At 47.6% G+C, this 17,225-nt stretch overlaps 1 protein-coding gene across 1 annotated transcript in view; it reads left to right on the forward strand.

The window, feature by feature from the left end:
* MAATS1 (MYCBP-associated, testis expressed 1) overlaps positions 1-17,225 on the forward strand; it is a 54,213-nt gene that overhangs the window by 22,026 nt on the left and 14,962 nt on the right. The window contains exons 6-12 of the mRNA XM_015410028.1: positions 2,655-2,836; positions 3,662-3,839; positions 5,078-5,235; positions 7,755-7,937; positions 8,897-9,039; positions 11,132-11,248; positions 15,768-15,839. Of these exons, the coding sequence (XP_015265514.1) occupies positions 2,655-2,836; positions 3,662-3,839; positions 5,078-5,235; positions 7,755-7,937; positions 8,897-9,039; positions 11,132-11,248; positions 15,768-15,839 (1,033 nt within the window). The remainder of the gene's footprint in view (positions 1-2,654; positions 2,837-3,661; positions 3,840-5,077; positions 5,236-7,754; positions 7,938-8,896; positions 9,040-11,131; positions 11,249-15,767; positions 15,840-17,225) is intronic.

Genomic DNA, 17,225 nt, shown 5'->3' on the forward strand with positions numbered 1-17,225 from the left:
CTGGAGGTCTGCAGTGCTAAACTGACCCTTCCCACTAAGCTGTTCCACAATCACATTATGCCCTTGAGCTCGAAGCCGAGCTGCCTGCGTCTCACAAGCTAGCCTATATTCACTAAGCCAAACTGTGTTTTGGGCAGGGGAAAGTACCATGCGCATTAAACTTTTCCAGTCATACGGAACCAAAAGATATCCATTAGCGACACCCTCCAAGAGCCCTTTCACATAGGTACGATTGAGACCAAAATCTTTCAGAGCTGCCCTAATTTCTTTCAACACTGAGTAAGAAAGAGCTTGCCATGTTCTCACCTGGTTTCCCTGATTGTCAAGCTGCCTTAAAACTGGGCAGATGTGAGAGAGGTCTGCTACCTCTTCTGCACTCAACTGTCCTGAACGAAGAGCATCCTCTGCCATGGCTTCCATCACGGATGGTTGCCTAAACCCTCCACCGGCTGCTCCAGCCTCCCGTGGCATGGCAGAGGCTGCTGGCGCAGTTGGTGGGTGGGCTGGCAGTGGAGGAGGAGCGTAGGCAGGTGGAAGAGAGGTGATATTTTTGTTACCAACCTGTCCTTCTTCTGCCTGGGGAATACACAGGAGGATGGTATTTAAACAAAGGTGCCAGGTACGCAGGACCTGAACTGGAGCCCGAGGTTCTGCGTGCAAAGTCCGCCCTATGCGGTCCCAATCAGAAATCTTAAAGGTTCCATTTTCGGGATACCATGAGCATTGCTCGCTAATGGCATGAATGAGCTCGGTCACCTCTTTAGAGGAGACAGAGTGCTGTGCTTTATGAAGAAGAAATTGTAAATCTTTTCTATGGCTTTCTTGTGCAGAGGTTAAAGAGTTTCCCATTCTCACCTGGGATCCAAAAGAGGATGCGAGGACGCGTCTGAAACCCTTGCCGGGCGTGGTGGTTGGAAATCTCCGATGCCTCTGGATCCTTGTTGCTCTGAGTGCTGCTCAGCTTTGAGTGCCCCATGTTGGGCGCCAGATGAAGGAATGGGACAAAAGAAAACGCTGGACATGAAGCGTCTGGTTTAAACACACCGAACCTGCCTCTTGGGAGAGCTGATCCTTCAGGAAAGCAAGCCTTCTCCCTTGAGTTAGATTCTCATATTTATTGAGGGTAGGGGTCATAAATCCCAGAGTTACACATTGCTAGGATTTTCCGCAAACAGCAGTACTTTGGGACTAAATCTCAGTATTTTTCCACTACAGTACCTGGCTGAACAATGACCTTTGGCCCCAGGTGTGCCTGGGGGTCTGATGAGTGTGCTCATCAAGTGATATTGGTCACGTAGGCATGTGGTGAAATCTGTGGAATTTTCCCTACATAGCTCACACTAGCTCACCTTAGAGGGAACACTGTTGGGGTCCTAATTTCAGCAAGTGATATGCAGTAGTATAGACCACAGTCCCTAATAATTTTTCCAAGTAACATTGTGGATTGTTAAGTACAATGTGATTCTATTGAGCATACTGTGTGCAGCTCTGGTTACCATTAGGGGTGTGCACCCAAAAAAATATATTCAGAATTTGCCGATATTCCCAAATCCCATTATTAGGGAATCCCTGTTCGGCCAGCCGAATCAGATTAGGGAATCTGATTCGGCTTTCGGCAGGCCCGAATAATGCCAAATAGGCATTATTCAGTTTGTTTTTCAGTTTGTCCGAACCGAATGCACATCCTTAGTCACCATAGCTGAAAAGGGACAGTGCAGAGCTGGAAAAACTACTGAAGAGGGCAACCCAAGGATTAATATTCACCATCTTAATGTTACTTAATGTTAAACCGATGTAATTTTTAGATTTGTAGAGACCATATGTTATATTATGTGTCTTACTGTATGATTTGATGTTGTGAACCATACTGGGCCAGCTTCACAAATAAAAATAAGTAAATAATAATAAACCAAGGGGTTGGAGCACCTTTCCTTGGAGGAAAGTCTGATGAGTCTGGGACTTTGCAGTTTAGAAAAGGGACAACTATGGGTGGGCGCATGATAGAGGTTTATAAAATAATGCACAGGGTGGAGAGAATGGGTAGAGAGAACTTTTTCTCCCTCTCCCAAAGTGCAGGAAATTGGGGGACACTTAATGAAGTTGATGGAGAATGGGTTCAGGAAAAAGGAAGTACTACTTTACTCAAAGAATTAAACTGTGGAGTAGAGGTACGGAACAGCTGCCTTTACAGAGGGGTTAGGCAGATTCATGGAGGAGAAGTCCACCAATGGCTACTAGCCATGCAAAGTAAAGGGAACCTCTATATTCAGAGGCAGTGAACTGCTGAATAGTAGTGCCAGGAAGCAACTTCAGGGGAAGGCCACAGCCTCTATCCCCTCATTGTTGGTTCTCCAGGGCAACTAGTTGGCTGCTGTGTGAAACAGGATGCTGGACTAGATGGAACACTGGTCTGAACCAGCAGGGCTCTTCTTAGGTATGCGATGGGGTGGAAAACAACATGTTTTCCTCTGAGCTCTTTAAGGAGGATAAAACATGAATAAATAAGACAATAAAGCCATCAGAACGATAATCTGAGATCGGTGGAATACACAGCAGCAGTCCTGCACAGGTCTACCCAGAAGTAAGTCCCATGTTATCCAGTGTAGTGTGTGAGAACAGTCTGGAAGCGGGTTGGGCTCCTCTTTGCCTTTCAGGCCAGAGCTGTATAACCTTCACATGATACCCAGTGAGAAGCCTGCCTATCTCATCTCACAAACCGTGGGCACCCAGACTGATTACCGGGACAGCGAAGCACAGACGGATCCCTACAGCCCTGAATATGTGGTGTCTTCAGGATCAATCCCCGAGTTACTGACCCTCGCCACTCTGACCTGGGGTGAGTTGCGTAAAGTGTTGATGATTTTTCTCAAGGATAATTTCTCAGGTCCGACGTGGAGGAAGGCAAGGGCTTTCTGTGTGTCACGTGGGGGGCGGGCAATGACATGCGTACTGTATTATCCTCAGGTCCTAGGAATTGTACGCTCAAACCCTGCAATTTTTACAGTGCAATCCTATGGAGCGTTGCCCCCAGGGTTGCTAGTGAGAGGGAGGGGTTTGGGGAGGAGGGGTAGAGTCCCAGGAGAAAAATTTAAAAAGAAATATAAAGCCTTGGTTACTAACTGGAAGTTCTGACTGTAGAGTTCCTGGCAATTCCTAGAGCTGCCTGGAAGTGACAAGGGTAGCGCTGGCAATCACCAGAAACTCTATAGTAAAATTACCATAATATTTCTGGTAATTGCTAGAGCAACTCTTATTACTTTTGGGTAGCAATAGGATTCATCAAAAACTCTATGGACAGAACTTCTGGTAAGTAGCCAAGGCCTTATTTTTCTTTTTTTCTCCCCAGGACAATTGCATCCTCTCCTTTGGCCCCAGTTTCCGCCTGCCAGTCAACTGAACTGAATTGTAGCCAGGGCTACAATTGGCTGGAGTTCTCCTGCCATAAGTGGGCAGCTGGGAACCCTAGTTGCACACTTCTAAACCAGTTGACTTTCACGGACTTAGAAGGGCGTGACTCTATTGTGGATTGTGTTGGAGTTATTTTCTTTCAAGGTGTAGTCATTCAGCAATTATTGAACTTGGCCTTGCACTTTGTCATTCGAAACAATGGTCCGCAAACCAAGCTGCTCTTCCACGTTTTGTTCTTTCCTGTCCTCTGAAGGTCGGGGCCTTCCAGCGACCCAGGCGGAGGTGGAGGTGATTGAACGAGCACGGGAGAAACGGGCCTGGGAAGCGACTCTTCCGCCTCTGAGTGATGTCGCACACATTGCCAAGAGGAGGAGAATGATGGAGGATATGGAGAGAAAAGAGTGGGCCTTTCGGGAGGAAGAAATAGAAGAGTAGGTGCCAAATTCTTCCCTTTGCTTATCCTTCCCTCTTAGTCCTGTGTGTTGGCCTACTGGGCAGTAGAACCTGCAGAGAAAGCACCGGTTGGCCACCAGTGCTCCCCCTTGCCAAGAAATTCTCCCCCTCCACATTTTATTTACCTGTATCAAATTTATATTCCACTCTCCTGAACGGGACTCAAGGCGGCTTTCTCTTCTTCCTTTATGCATTTCTTCCAAACTGAGAGCCAGTTTGGTGTAGTGGTTAAGTGCGCAGACTCTAATCTGGGAGAACTGGGTTTGATTCCCCCACTCCTCCACATTCAGCTGCTGGTGTGACTTTAGGTCAGTCACAAGTTCTTTCAGAGCTGTTCTTTCAAGGGCAGTCCTCGAAAGAGCTCTCTCAGCCCCAGCTACCTCACAGGGTGTCCGTTGTGGGGAGGGGAAGGGGAAGGAATTTGTAAGCCGCTCTGAGACTCCGAGTGAAGGGTGGGGTATAAATCCAATCTCTTCTTGTTCCATCTCTATGCTTACAGTTGGTCGGCACACAGTTACCCTGGCTTTTGAAATCCAATAATACTCAGTCTGTGTTTGTGTATGTGTGTGTGTACACACATATAAAGTGCCGTCAAGTCACAGCCAACCTATGGCGACACCTGTAGGGTTCTCAAGGCAAGAGACAGACAGAGGTAGCTTTTGCCTCTGCATACCAACCCTGCACTTCCTCGGAGATATCCCATCCAAGTACTGACCAGGGCTGACCCTGCTTACCTTCAGAGATCTGACGAGTTCAGGCTTTCCTGGCCCCACCCATCAGGGCACTCTCTGTCCGGAACCTTGAAATGCCCCCCGTTGTGGGGCAGCAGTGACCGATTTCCTAGGGCCCCTTTTGTCCCATTGGAATCGCCACCCGTGGAGCTGAGCAACCGATTCATGTGTCCCTTGAGACCATCCCTTGAGCTGCCCGAGAGTGCCGAAATAAGTTACTACGTACTCACCGTAGAGCTTTTAAAAAGAAATGAAGGACATGTTGGAAAAGCAAGCTCTTGTTCAATGAGCAGATGAGCAGTAAATTGATTAATAAATGGTTGAATCCTGTTAAATATATATATATATATATATCCCGCATGCTTTTTTATTAGATAAATTAGATTCTAGCCCCCTAGCACCTTACAGACCAAGAAGATTTTTGGGGCACAAGGTTTCAAGAGTCAGAGTTCCCTCTGTCAGGTCACTCCTCTTTCCTCTCGAAGATTGCAAGAAGTTCGGCTGGAGCTTTTAAAGGCTCTGTTGAAGAAGCGGGAAGAGAAGCACAACGAACTGGACGTCAGCCGCTTAGATAACCGTTGGTTTCACCTCGCGCGGGAGAAAGAAGAGAAAGTGAGAAAGATTCTGCACGAACACACTAAAGGTAATCCAAGTGTCCCCGGCCTCTTTGAGCCTGCGGGCACCTTCGGAATTCTGACAAAGCCCAGCTGGTGCCACCCCAGAACGGCTGCCACAGGAGGTGGAGCCAGCCGTAAAACGGCTGCTGCCGCTTTTCTTCAATCACACAGTGAAGATTCTTGCGCTCTGGTGGCAGCTGTTTCCAAAGCAACTGTAGTGACTAGGGCTCAAGAGGTGCCTTGACAGTTACAGTGATGGAAAGTGGTCCAGGCGTCTCTGTGGCTAGGAGGAAGGGGAGAAACTGTCAGACTCTTGGACAAAGTTACTCCAGTTAAGTGCGCGGACTCTAATCTGGGAGAATCGGGTTTGATTCCGCACTCCTCCACTTGCACCTGGCTGGATGACCTTGGGCAAGCCGTAGTTCTGATAAGAGCTGTTCTTGAAAAAGAGCAGTTTCTGTCAAGAGCTCTCTCAGCCCCACCTACCTCACAGGGTGTGTGTTGTGGGGAGGGGGAGGGAAAGGAGTTTGTAAGCCACTCTGAGACTCCTTTGGGTAGTGAAGGGTGGGGGTATAAATCCAATGTCTTCTCTTCTTCTTCTTCTACTCTCAATGACACTCACTGGTAGTGATTTGTTTATCGATGAATAAAGATGTTCCAACCTCAGATCGTACCAAGTCAGAACTGGGGTTCTGCTGCCAAAATCAGTAGACAATTCGAGCAAGGCCCCCCCCCCCCCCGGTAGTCTGTCCAGTCACACTTTACATTCGTCCCACCCAACTTGCGTGTGCTCTGCACCCCCACCTACAATTATACCGTTACTTTCTCTAAGATAGTGAAGCTGGCACAGGCTATGTCTCAAGGTTGTCCCATGAGGGAGGCAGCTTTGTTGCATCTACAACAAAGCCCTTCTCACACTCACACACTCATACCCCACCTGCAGGAATTCCCAGAAGGCATGACAAACAAGAGGCTGAGTTTGACAGAAATGCTGCTTGCCCGATACAGAGCATCCTTTTCCAGTTGCAAGGGACAAACCACTAGTCCTTTGATGTATTGACACTTCTTGATTGGAGGGTCCAGTTTTGGCGGGCTTGACGCCCAGGGCTTACACCCACATTGGCTGATAGTCCCAGAGCACACATGGGGCAGGATGTGAAAAAGGGAGTTGTTCCTTTGTTGGGGCCGTCTATTTTGGAAACTCTGGAGCATGCGTTTTACCGTGAAGGACGACAGAATGAGACTAAAGAGGCTTCCAGATACAGCTGAGACAGGGACTTCCCACCACTGCCAGAGATCAGATGTAGCATGGATTCTAAGTACTTTAGTCTGGGCACGAACCGGACCACGGACCAAATTTTTCCACAGATCAGGGCCCGATTCATGGTTTGTTTGCCCGGTCCATGTCCTCCCACTTTCCACGGACCACCCAGGGTTTTCCGGGGGATTCGTTTGGTCCGTGAGCAGTCCGTGGAAGTCGACTCAAGGCACTTAAATGCCTTAAATTTAAATGTCTTCTGAGTCCACTCCCTCATTGTGCTGCTGCAGCCATGGCGGTGTAACGCGAGGGATCTCTGAAGGCAGTTCACTTCTGCATCGTGCCACCACGGCGGCCCAATGTGAGAGAGCGTGCAAATGCCTCCTGAGCTCTCCCTCATGTCGTACTGTAGCGGCGGCATGATGTGGGAGTGGACTCAGAAGGCATTTAAATGCCTTCTGACTTGACTTCTGCGTGGCGTCGCCACGGTGGCAGTGGCGGGGAGCTTGCAAAAGCCATTTAAAGGGACATGTTCCCTTTAAATGGCTTTTGTAAGCCCCCCATCATGAACCTCACGAACTGGTTCATAAAACGCAAACGTTCTTGAAAGTTTGTGGTCTGTGAAACCCACGAACCGCAAACATCCATTTTTTCAGTCCATGCCCATCCCGAATTAGCAACTGTCTTTTGTATATTTTACTGAGTGCATCTAGATTTTGTCCTTTGCAGCTTCCCAAGTTTGGACCCTGTAGAAATTAAGTTTAACTTGAGAGAGTCTGCACAAGTCCTTACCCTCCTGCCGGTCCACTTGGTAGGCTACTGAGCGACGCCCCTGAGAGGGTGGCTTCGGGCAACTGACATGGGGGGGGGGACTGGATTTTACCCAAAGTGGTGGCAGCAACCGTAAAGGGGGGCAAAGCAGTGTCTAGTCTTGCCCCACAACATGACCAAGTCCATGACAGAAACATTTCAAAAAATCCACACAGCCAATCAAATGTCCAGCAGCCCGTCAGAAGCCTTGCTGGGCAAAAGCCTCACCTGGCACCACCCGCTTTCTGAAAACAATTGGCGGGTGCCAGAAAAGATGTCGACGGGCACTGTGGCACCCACGGGCACCGTGTTGGGGACCCCTGAGGTCAATAAAGAGGAGGAAATGGTGTATCTGGTGTTCTAAGTTACGATGAACCCTGGATGAAGGGGTCTGTAGTTCGGGCTTGGTTTCAGAGGCCTAAAAGCCCAGGCTGAGTTTTCCCTCAGAAACATCTCGTGCCCGGGATTTCTTTTCAGCCATCAGAAAAATTATAGCCAAGGGGAAGAACGTGGAAAGGAAACTGGAGAAGAGAGACCTGATCAAGGAGTACACGGACTACGAATCGCAGACCTACGCCCCTCTGTCTAGAATCGGTTACTTCCCAGACAATCACGCCGACCGTTTTGTAGTGAAGAATGCCTACCTCAACACCTACGAAGGTAAATGGTATTTAAGAGAGCCATCCGGGTACTTTTCCCTCTTCTCTGAGGCCTCATGGGCGCTGCGTGGAATGCGCGGAACTCGCAGGCCTCCCCCATCATTGGAATGGAAGGGGCAGTTCTGGTCCATCCCGTTCAGGCACTGGAGCTGTCCTTGCCCTTGGAACCAGTGCAGGAGCTCTTTGTGATTAACGGAGCTCTGTGTGTGTCTTGGCATTGGAGCACCTGTGCCTGGCGAGGCCTCATTGGCCCAAGGACAGGGGTGCCAAACATGCGGCCCGGGGGCCGGATCAGGCCCGCAGTAGAACTGGCCATATCCTGCTTCCAGTTCTGCTGCTGCTGCTGCTGCTGCTGTGTCATAGCTTGCTTCACCAGATTCTCTTAATCACTCAGCCACTTCATGTTTTAACCTGGGTCCTGGACTCAGAACTCTGAGCCAGTGTTCCCTCTAAGCTGAGTGAGTGTGAGGTAGCTCACAGCTTTTTAGCCTCCGGCTCACACATTTTTGGCTTAGCTCAGGAAGGAAGGCTCCAGCGCAAACTAATTTATGCAGTAGCCAAATCACCTGCTCACAACCAAAGTAGAGTTTTTGCTCACAGGATTCCGCAGCTTAGAGGGAGCATTGCTCTGAGCATGCGATTTCTGTGGTGAATGTCAATAAATCAAAAGTAGGTTTGCAGCTTACAGAGCTAATGTTTTAAGCATGCTTTTAAGTTTAAAAAAGTCTTTTGTGTTTGTGTCCTTTATAAAGTTTATATCTCCGCTATCTTGGCATTACATTTTATGACACACATGGCCCAGCCCAGCAAGGTCTCATTCATGTCAAGTCCAGCCCTCATAACAAATGAGTTCGACACCCCTGCCCTAGAGGATACATTCTCTTTCCTGTCCCAGTCAAAATCTCCTTCCTCCCTCCCTCCCTCCCTCCCCTCCAAATCCTCCCATCCCATCTTCCTCAGGACTGCTGGAGCTGGAGGCGTCTCTCCCCGACTCCATCACCCAGCCCCGGACGGAAGCTCCAAGGCCCCGAAGCGCCACCACTAAAGATGGGTTTACGAAACGGAGCGCCAGGCTGGAGATGGAACTGGCGCAAGTCTACCAGGTAATCTGGGTTTCCCGCCAGGCTGTTTCAGCTCTTGGCACCTGACATCCTGAATAATTCCCATTTTTCTCCCCCTCTTCAGGCCTCACAAGGCCCCAAAAACTCTAGCAGCATTTGTTTTCTCAGAAGATCCATGGGCGATTCTATAAAAGGAATAAGGCTGTAGTATAATGGAAAGGAGGGCTCTTTTATAAAGAGAACAGAATGGTAACCTCGTTCAGTGCTTATTGCATGTATTATCTTGCCTTGACTGCATTGCTTTTTACTTTTCTAATTCCATTTTCTGCCTAGTTTACAAGCAATCATATCTAATTTTTTAAATTTTATTTTTGGTATTCTGTGTGATTGTACATGTGTGTGCGTGCCTGTGCCTGGAAGTCAGGGCGGCCTCTGGTGACTCCGACTGGGGCATGAAGGATGTTCAGAGAAGTGGCTTGATTGGCCTACCTCTGCATCATGGCCCTGGTATTCCTCGGAGGTCTCCCATCCAAGTACTTGCAGCTTCTGAGATCTGATGAGATCAGGCTTGCCTGGGCTATCCAGGTCAGGGCATAGCTATATTTTTTTTTGCACTGTATCCGATTGTTGTGATCCTGATTTACTTCATTTACACCCCCCACATCTCCCCAACATGGACCCAAGGCGACTTATATAATTCTCCTCTCCTCCATTTTATCCTCACAACCACCAGCCCGTGAGGTAGGTTAGGCTGAGAACAGGTGACTGGCCCATGGTCACCCAGCAAGCTTCCAGGGCAGAGTGGGGATTCGAACCTGTCTCTCTCAGATCCTGATCTAACACTTTAATAACTGCTACGCCATTGCTGATCCTAGTCTCTGCTGCCTTTTTTGTTGGACGTTTTTTATGCTGATTTGATTGCAACGTAACCCACCTTTGAGTCTGATGAGAAAGGTGGGCTATTAAAAAACAGGTGATATTTCATCATTCCTGGGTCGTGCTGCCTTCATTCCCCGTACAGGGAGGGGCTGTGCCACAGTGGCAGAGTATCTGCTTGGCATGCAGAACACCCCAGGTTCAATCCTCGGCATATCCAGGTAAAAGGACCAGGCAGGAGGTGGTGGGAAAGGACTCCAGCTGAGAGCCTAGCCAGCAGCCTCCCGTCTGAGCAGACAATACTGACCTCAGTGGACCAGTGGTCTGGATCGGTATAAGGCCAGATCCATGAGTATTCACTTTCCTCATAGCTGCACCCCCCCCTTCCCCAGTTTCTTCTAGCATATTCCAACAATGACTGCCCCGCAGTGTTCCCTCTAAGCTAAGTTAGTGTGAGCTAGCTCACAGTTTTTTAGCCTCCGGCTCACACAGTTTTGTCTTAGCTCAGGAAGGACAGATCCAGAGCAAACTAATTTATGCAGCAGAGCCAAATTGCTCACTCACAGCTTTAAGGCCAGTAGCTCACAAAGTACAATTTTTGCTCACAAGACTCCACAGCTTAGAGGGAGCATTGCTGCCCAGGCAAACCCGATCCCGTCAGATCTTGGAAGCTAAGCAGGGCCGACCCTGGCAAGTTCTTGGACGGGCGACCTCCAAGGAATACCAGAGGTGGGACGCAGAGGCAGGCTAATCAAGCCACCTCTCTGAAAAACATCCAAGCCCCCAGTAGAGATCGCCAAAAGTCAACCATGACTTCCAGGCAAGCACACAAACACACACACACACACACACACACACACACAAATATATAAATGTCTGATTACAATGAAAAAAAAATGAAATTTGGACATCCACAGCAAAAGCCAAGGTATATAATGTTTATGGTAAATGGGGATGGCAGGGGAGAATCACATGAGAAACACACAAAGTCGCCTTATACTGGATCAGACCCTCACTCCATCAAAGTCAATATTGTCTACTCAGACTGGCAGCAGTTCTCCAGGGCCTCAGGCAGAGGTCTTTCCCATCACCTACAACCGGACCCTTCTAACTGGAGATGCGGGGGGTTGAATCTAGGACCTTCTGCGTGCCTGGCAAACGCTCTACCACTGAGCCACGGCCCTTCCCAAAGAGATGGTGGGGAAATGCCATTTAGGCCAGCAAGCCAAGTTCCTTAGCTATGCCTTGCCCCTTTCAGATCCTGCAAGAGAAGAAGATACAGGTTCAGGAAACACGGAAGCCGCTTCGTTTCCTCCAGAAGGTATCCAAACTGGTTGGTCGTGCTGCAACCCCATCATTGGAAGTACCTTCACTGGTAGGTCAGCTGTTTCTGGCAGGTCGTGGCATAATGCCACCGCCGCTTGTAATATTATAGGGGTCGTGGGCAAAAAGAACTAGAGAGCATCTATGAGCATCTAGTGCACTTGTCAGAGTCCCGCAGCAATCAGTTCTCAACAACGTTCCTTCAGAAGGTTCGAGTTTATTGAGTACAGTAAAGGCAGGTCATCTGCATACATCCCGTGTCAGAACTAATTGCAAGCCCGTGAAAGGAGAAAAATTACACACTTCAAAGCAGGGTCCCCTGATGGGTCTGAGCCAATCGGGGATTAAGCTGAAGCCCTCCTGTGCTAATGGGTCTACATTCCCAGTGAGAGCATCAGCAGCATGGTACCGAGGTCACAGGCCTAGGCCAGCAGATTAGATGAGGCGAGGAAAAACGGAAGTTGAAATTCCAGCACAGCAGCAGACTCTACACCGGCGTCCCCCCCCCCCTTCCACCTGCCATGGCAGCATAGCTGACAGCACTTGCTTTAAAAATCTGTCTCTCTTTTAAAAAAAAAAATCAGCAAAGCAACACTGGGTTGTTGTATGTTGAAGGGGACTTTGCTGACTTTTGCAACATGAGAAAGGTGCCTTGCTCAGGGGTCCCCAGCGTGGTGCGCATGGGTGGGTACCATGGCACCGCCAACACCTTACATGGTGCCTACCAAGTGTTTGCAGAAAGTGGCTTCTGAGAGGCTATTGGATTGCCTGGGCAGGTTAAAACGATGTTTCTTTAGCAGCAGCTGCCACCCTCTTTCCCAGTGTATTTGTAAAATTACCACTCTTCTCCCCTGCAGTTGGACTTCCTCCGGGCGTCCGTATAGCTCCGCCTCTCGCGACAGTCATTTTGTGGTTGTGCCCACCAACCCCTTTGTCTGAATTCCAAAGATGCCCACAGGCTCCAGAAAGTTGGGGACCCCGGCCCAGCTGTTGAAATGGGGCACGTCTACTTTTAAAAGAATGCACATTTTAAAATTATGAGCTTTACTGTTTTCATCTCACGACCGAATGGATTTGCATTTGTTTTTAGCGAATGCCGTAGCAAGGCAGGAAAGAGGAAGGGTCCAGTTACAGTATCGCCTTAAAGACTAACAAAATTTGTGGCAGGCGATGAGCTTTCATGAGTCACTGCCTCAGATAGGGAGGGTCTACTACTTGGGAGCCAAGTACTACTCTTGGCAGGGCGGCTGGGGAAACGAAAGGGAGGCATGCCTCCCCGATCGGTCTTCCTTTCCCCAGCTGGTTTTCCCCTCCTTGGGTAGGCTTCAGGTGTGTGTGGGGGGAGCAAAGAAAGCAACTTTAAATGCGATCTCAAAGACCCTCCCCTGCCGGCTGGCTTGGAGAAGGCATTTGTCTCTTTAAATCCCTTCTCCAAGCCCAGCCAGCCAGCACGGGGGCGTGGGGGGGGGGGCTTGGAGGATGCATTTAAAGTTGCTTTCTTTCTCTGCTCTATTTCTCCCTTTCTCTCTTCCTTCCTTCCCCTTCCTCCCTCTACCCATCTATTTGCTTTCTTCATTTCTCTCTCTTTCTGTCCACCTCTTTCATTCTTTCTTTCCACCTCTCTCTCTTTCTCTCTCTCTTAAACAAATAGAATTAGCAGACAAATAAATATCATTGGACAAATCAATATCACGATTAATATCTATTTTTACCCCTTTTGTTTTTATTTTTGGCTGTCTCATCTAATGTCAATAAAAAGCAAATATGCATATTTTCCAATAAAAACGTGTGCGTCTTGCAGCTCTCAGACATCTGTGTGGCTCTTACGTTAATCAAGTTTGGCCACCCCTGGTCTACTGTAAAACCAGCCAGGAATATTCGTTGCCAAGAGTTGTATAGGAAATCGGAGGTCATCTCAAGTTTCGATCTTAAAAATGGAGTTGTTCCTTTGCCAAGTCACAAACTGCCTTCCATTTCAAGGTCCCTTCTCATCTGTAACACAAAGCTTTTTTTAAAAAAATCTGTGTCAATCTTAAATTTGCTCGTAAGTCATTCAACTTTGGGGGGTGGACCCCCCCCCAAAAAACCTCGATATTTTATCATATTTCCCTAGAAAAAGAACTAGAGACTTTGTCCATGTATGGTGTTACCAAAAGGACCCCCACGTCAGGGTGGAGCATTCCCACACACATGCAGGGACCTAGACAATAGTTTCCAGGGGACTTTTTAAGTATGTGTATATACAGCCCCAGGCAATTTTTGATAAGCCGCCAGAGGAGAATGAAAAGAGTAGAGACTGATGCTTAAACAAAGGGTAACGTTATTGTCGTAACCAAGATACAGGGTAAGAAATAAAAGTAAAATGATCACTTCCTCATGCGGCAAAATAAGATGGCAGGTCTCGGCAGGTCATTGATACAATACGGTAGCTGTTTCCTTGGTGCCAGCTTCCTTTGCAGGATCCTATTATCCCATTGTTGTTGTTTTAACCCCAAATAATGCGTTCCTCCCACGTGGCTAGTTAGTTAAACCACCCAGGAGCAGAGAAAGGTGTGGGGTTGTCCCAAAAAGGGGACACAAAGATCAGGAGGGGAAGGAAGTTTGGTAAAGGGCAGGTCTCTAGCTAGCGCTAGGAGGCATGAAATTCAATGTGTAGCTGGAGGCAATTGCCCGTTTAAACTGGCCCAGTGATGGGATGGGAACTAGGTAGGGTTGGAGTTGAAGAGCCAGGGATGGGAGGACAGATGTGGGGAAGAAGGTTCAGAGAAAGAAAGTGGCGGTGGGAAGTGCAGTCACGTCATAGACAACTTACGGTGACCCCTAGTGGGGCTTTCAAGGCAAGAGGCGGTCAGAGGTGGGTTGCCATGGCCTGCCTCTGCGGAGCAACCCCCCGTCTTCCTTGGTGGTCTCCCATCCAAGTACTAACCAGGGCCGACCCTGCTTAGCTTCCGGGATCTGACGAGGTCAGGCTAGGTCAGAAGGGAATAGCTACAAACACACAGGGAACACAGCAAAGTTAGATAACCATAAAGAAACACCGTGATAGAACAAAACACACTTCTACTAATATGTACTTGTATCTTCATATATTGATTTACTTGCGATAAAGACTCTAGTATATCTTATACACATACAAAAACCTAAAGTACATTCTATCTACTAAAAGAAAAGTCCACAGCTACAAAGACCTCTTCCAACGCTGTAGACTATCTTGCTCCTGATAAAGGACTGATGAAAATTGTAACAGTCATAAATGATGAAAGATGCTGCAGGCTGTTATATCCTCCACAAAGAGTAATTCAGCAGGCATCAAAGCAGGCATGAGAGATGCAGCAGGCAGTTGTATTTTCCACACGTTCTCCAGAGAACCAGAGAAGCCTTCTTTAGAATGGTTGACTTGTGCACAGTAAAATTGAGAGCTTTGGTTCCAGGAAAATATGTCTGCCTGAAGAAGAATTTGTCGAAACACGCAATTACTCTTTGTGGAGGATATAACAGTTTATTAGTGGATCCAGTACTAAAGAACACGTGTACAGCTTGTGTCAGGAGTGGCCATCAGTACTGAGGCCTCTGACTTATAATGAAATCAAACATTCCCTCTGTAATGGGGGGAGCCAATGGATATATCTCACATGAGCAGCAAAGCAAGCAGGCATAGCAGAAAAGCCGTTAACTTTCCCAGCCATGTAAACTGCAGCTGGAACATCTACAAGGTCAAGTGTAAGATAGCACACAGTAGCTGAGCAGGAGAGAGCTGAGAACGAGAAGGAGATCTATGACAGGGCTACCTGACACTCTGGCATCGTTGGACCAGAATATGATTATATGGTTTGATCCCAAAGATAGATTCTCAGCACCTCTGGCTCTGCAAGTCCTGACGATTTATGGCGGTGTAAAAACATGGCGTCCGGAGGGAGGGACTTTTTGGAATTAACAGAGGATGTCCCCGATCTCCGTAAAAAATGCACAAGGAGATTTGCTTTAGAAGGCTCATCCGCCCAGTTCTCTAGGAATCGCCGTTTTATTTTTACACCCAAGTCAAGAAGGTGTACAGGTCTTTTGACGTCTGTTCCGGCATTCCAAGCAGTCCCCCAAGTGTGAATCATTGAAGCTCATTTTGCTTCAATAAAAAAGGTCACCATCAAGGAACGACAGGAAGATTCTTCTTAAACAATCTCCTCATTCTTAACCAGTGTATACTTGGATGGTGGTGGAAAGTGCCGTCAGGTCACAGCTGACTTACGGCAACCCCTCATGGGTTTGTCAGGGCCAGAGACGTTCAGAGGTGGCTTGTCGTTGCCTGCCTATGCGTCACAACCCTGGTATTCCTTGGTGGTCTCCCATCCAAATGCTAGCTAAGGCCAACTCAGGTTAGCTTCCGAGATGTGACAAGATTGGACTAGCCCGGGCCATCCAGGTCGGGCATACTTGGATGGAGTGGGCCAACTATGAACCCTACTTTGAGGCAATCGAGGAGATGTCTTACAGGTCCACCCTTTGTGCCTTTTCCTGCATGCCTTCCTGAAAGGAATCAGTGGCTGATGAGCGGTTCTTCTGTTGTGTTTTGGCAGGTAGAGGAAGAGAGAGAGCTAGCCGTGATCACCCTGCAGAAGTTAATCCGAGGCAGAGCTGTCCAGAACATGGTATCCTCTGTCTATTTTTCCACTTTTGGTATTGAGCAATCCAGTGGCAAGGCTCTGTGTGACCCTGGGTGGAATTCTGTTTCTCTCCCCACCACGTGCATTATGCTGAGTTAGTGCTGGCAGCAAGGGAATCCCTTTGGCACTCCACTCCATCCTACAAACTCGGTTCAACTCTTAATGAGAATGGCACCGGGACTTTTGGATTCATTTCAACCATCTTGTCAAACCATGGCCTACAGAAGCCATGCTTTGGATCCCATCCAGATGGGCTTTAATTTTCCATCTGATCAGCGCTTCAGTCTCTTGATGCAATGGCCTTTGGAGGCCAAGTAACATCCCTACCTATGGTTTGTTCATTAAAATGTCCTGATAAACCACAGTTAGCACAAACTATGTTTGTTGGGCATTTTGCAAACCACAGTTGGTCAATTCAGACATCCGGTCAGACCATAGTTAATCTTCCTTAAGCATGTTTTTGGCATGATGTCTGAACTTAGTAATCTCATGCACACAGAGAGAGAGGTCATCGTATATGAAGTGGCCATACTGCTCTGTCTGTTTCCAGGAAAAAATGCATGTGCTCAAATTTTAACACCAAAAATCAATGATTTAATAAATATTTAGATACAACATATATATTACTCAGAATAAATTTTCAATGAAACCTCTAATGAAAATGGCATAGTGGTGAAATGCTTCAGAATTTTGAAGGGAGGTTCCAAGAAATGATTGATTCTCCATTGGGAACCACTGAGGATTGCTGTATCTGAATATACTTTATGGATGTCTGCATGTATCTTTGAAATGTTGAATCCAGCATGATTCTTGAAGAAATTATTGAAACGGATTTATAGCCGGGGTCCGTCAAGTCAGCTGGCAGAGACATTACTACATCCTTACAGTTCAAGGACTTTTCTCAATTCATTATTACAAATTGTTTTTGGAAAAACTCCAACTATGAATTTCTACCTGTGATTAACTTTACCTGTGAATTTCTACCTGTCTATTTATTGTGTCATAGGAAAATTCGTTCTAAGTGCTATATATGTCATATCTATATAATTTATTAAATCATTGATTTTTGGTGTTAAAATTTGGGCACATGCATTTTTTTTCTTGTTTACATATGATGCAGTGCCACAGCCTTTCATCTTGTCTGTTTCGAGGACAATGGTTTTCAGATCAGGAGTCTTTTTGCTTCCCAGTGTGAGAGGGAAGGGGACTGCTTGAAAAGAAGGTAGAGAGAGGAGGATAGAATGCCTCTTTGAAGAGGAAGAGCTAGGTTCGAGTCCTGAAGCACCTTAGAGCCCCACAAGATTTTCAGGGTATGAACTTTCAAGAGTCAGAAGAACATAAGAGAAGCCAATGCTGGATCAGGCCAAAGGC

Source organism: Gekko japonicus, unplaced genomic scaffold (assembly GCF_001447785.1).
Source record: "Gekko japonicus isolate JY-2015 unplaced genomic scaffold, Gekko_japonicus_V1.1 scaffold170, whole genome shotgun sequence".
Classification (NCBI taxonomy): domain Eukaryota; kingdom Metazoa; phylum Chordata; class Lepidosauria; order Squamata; family Gekkonidae; genus Gekko; species Gekko japonicus.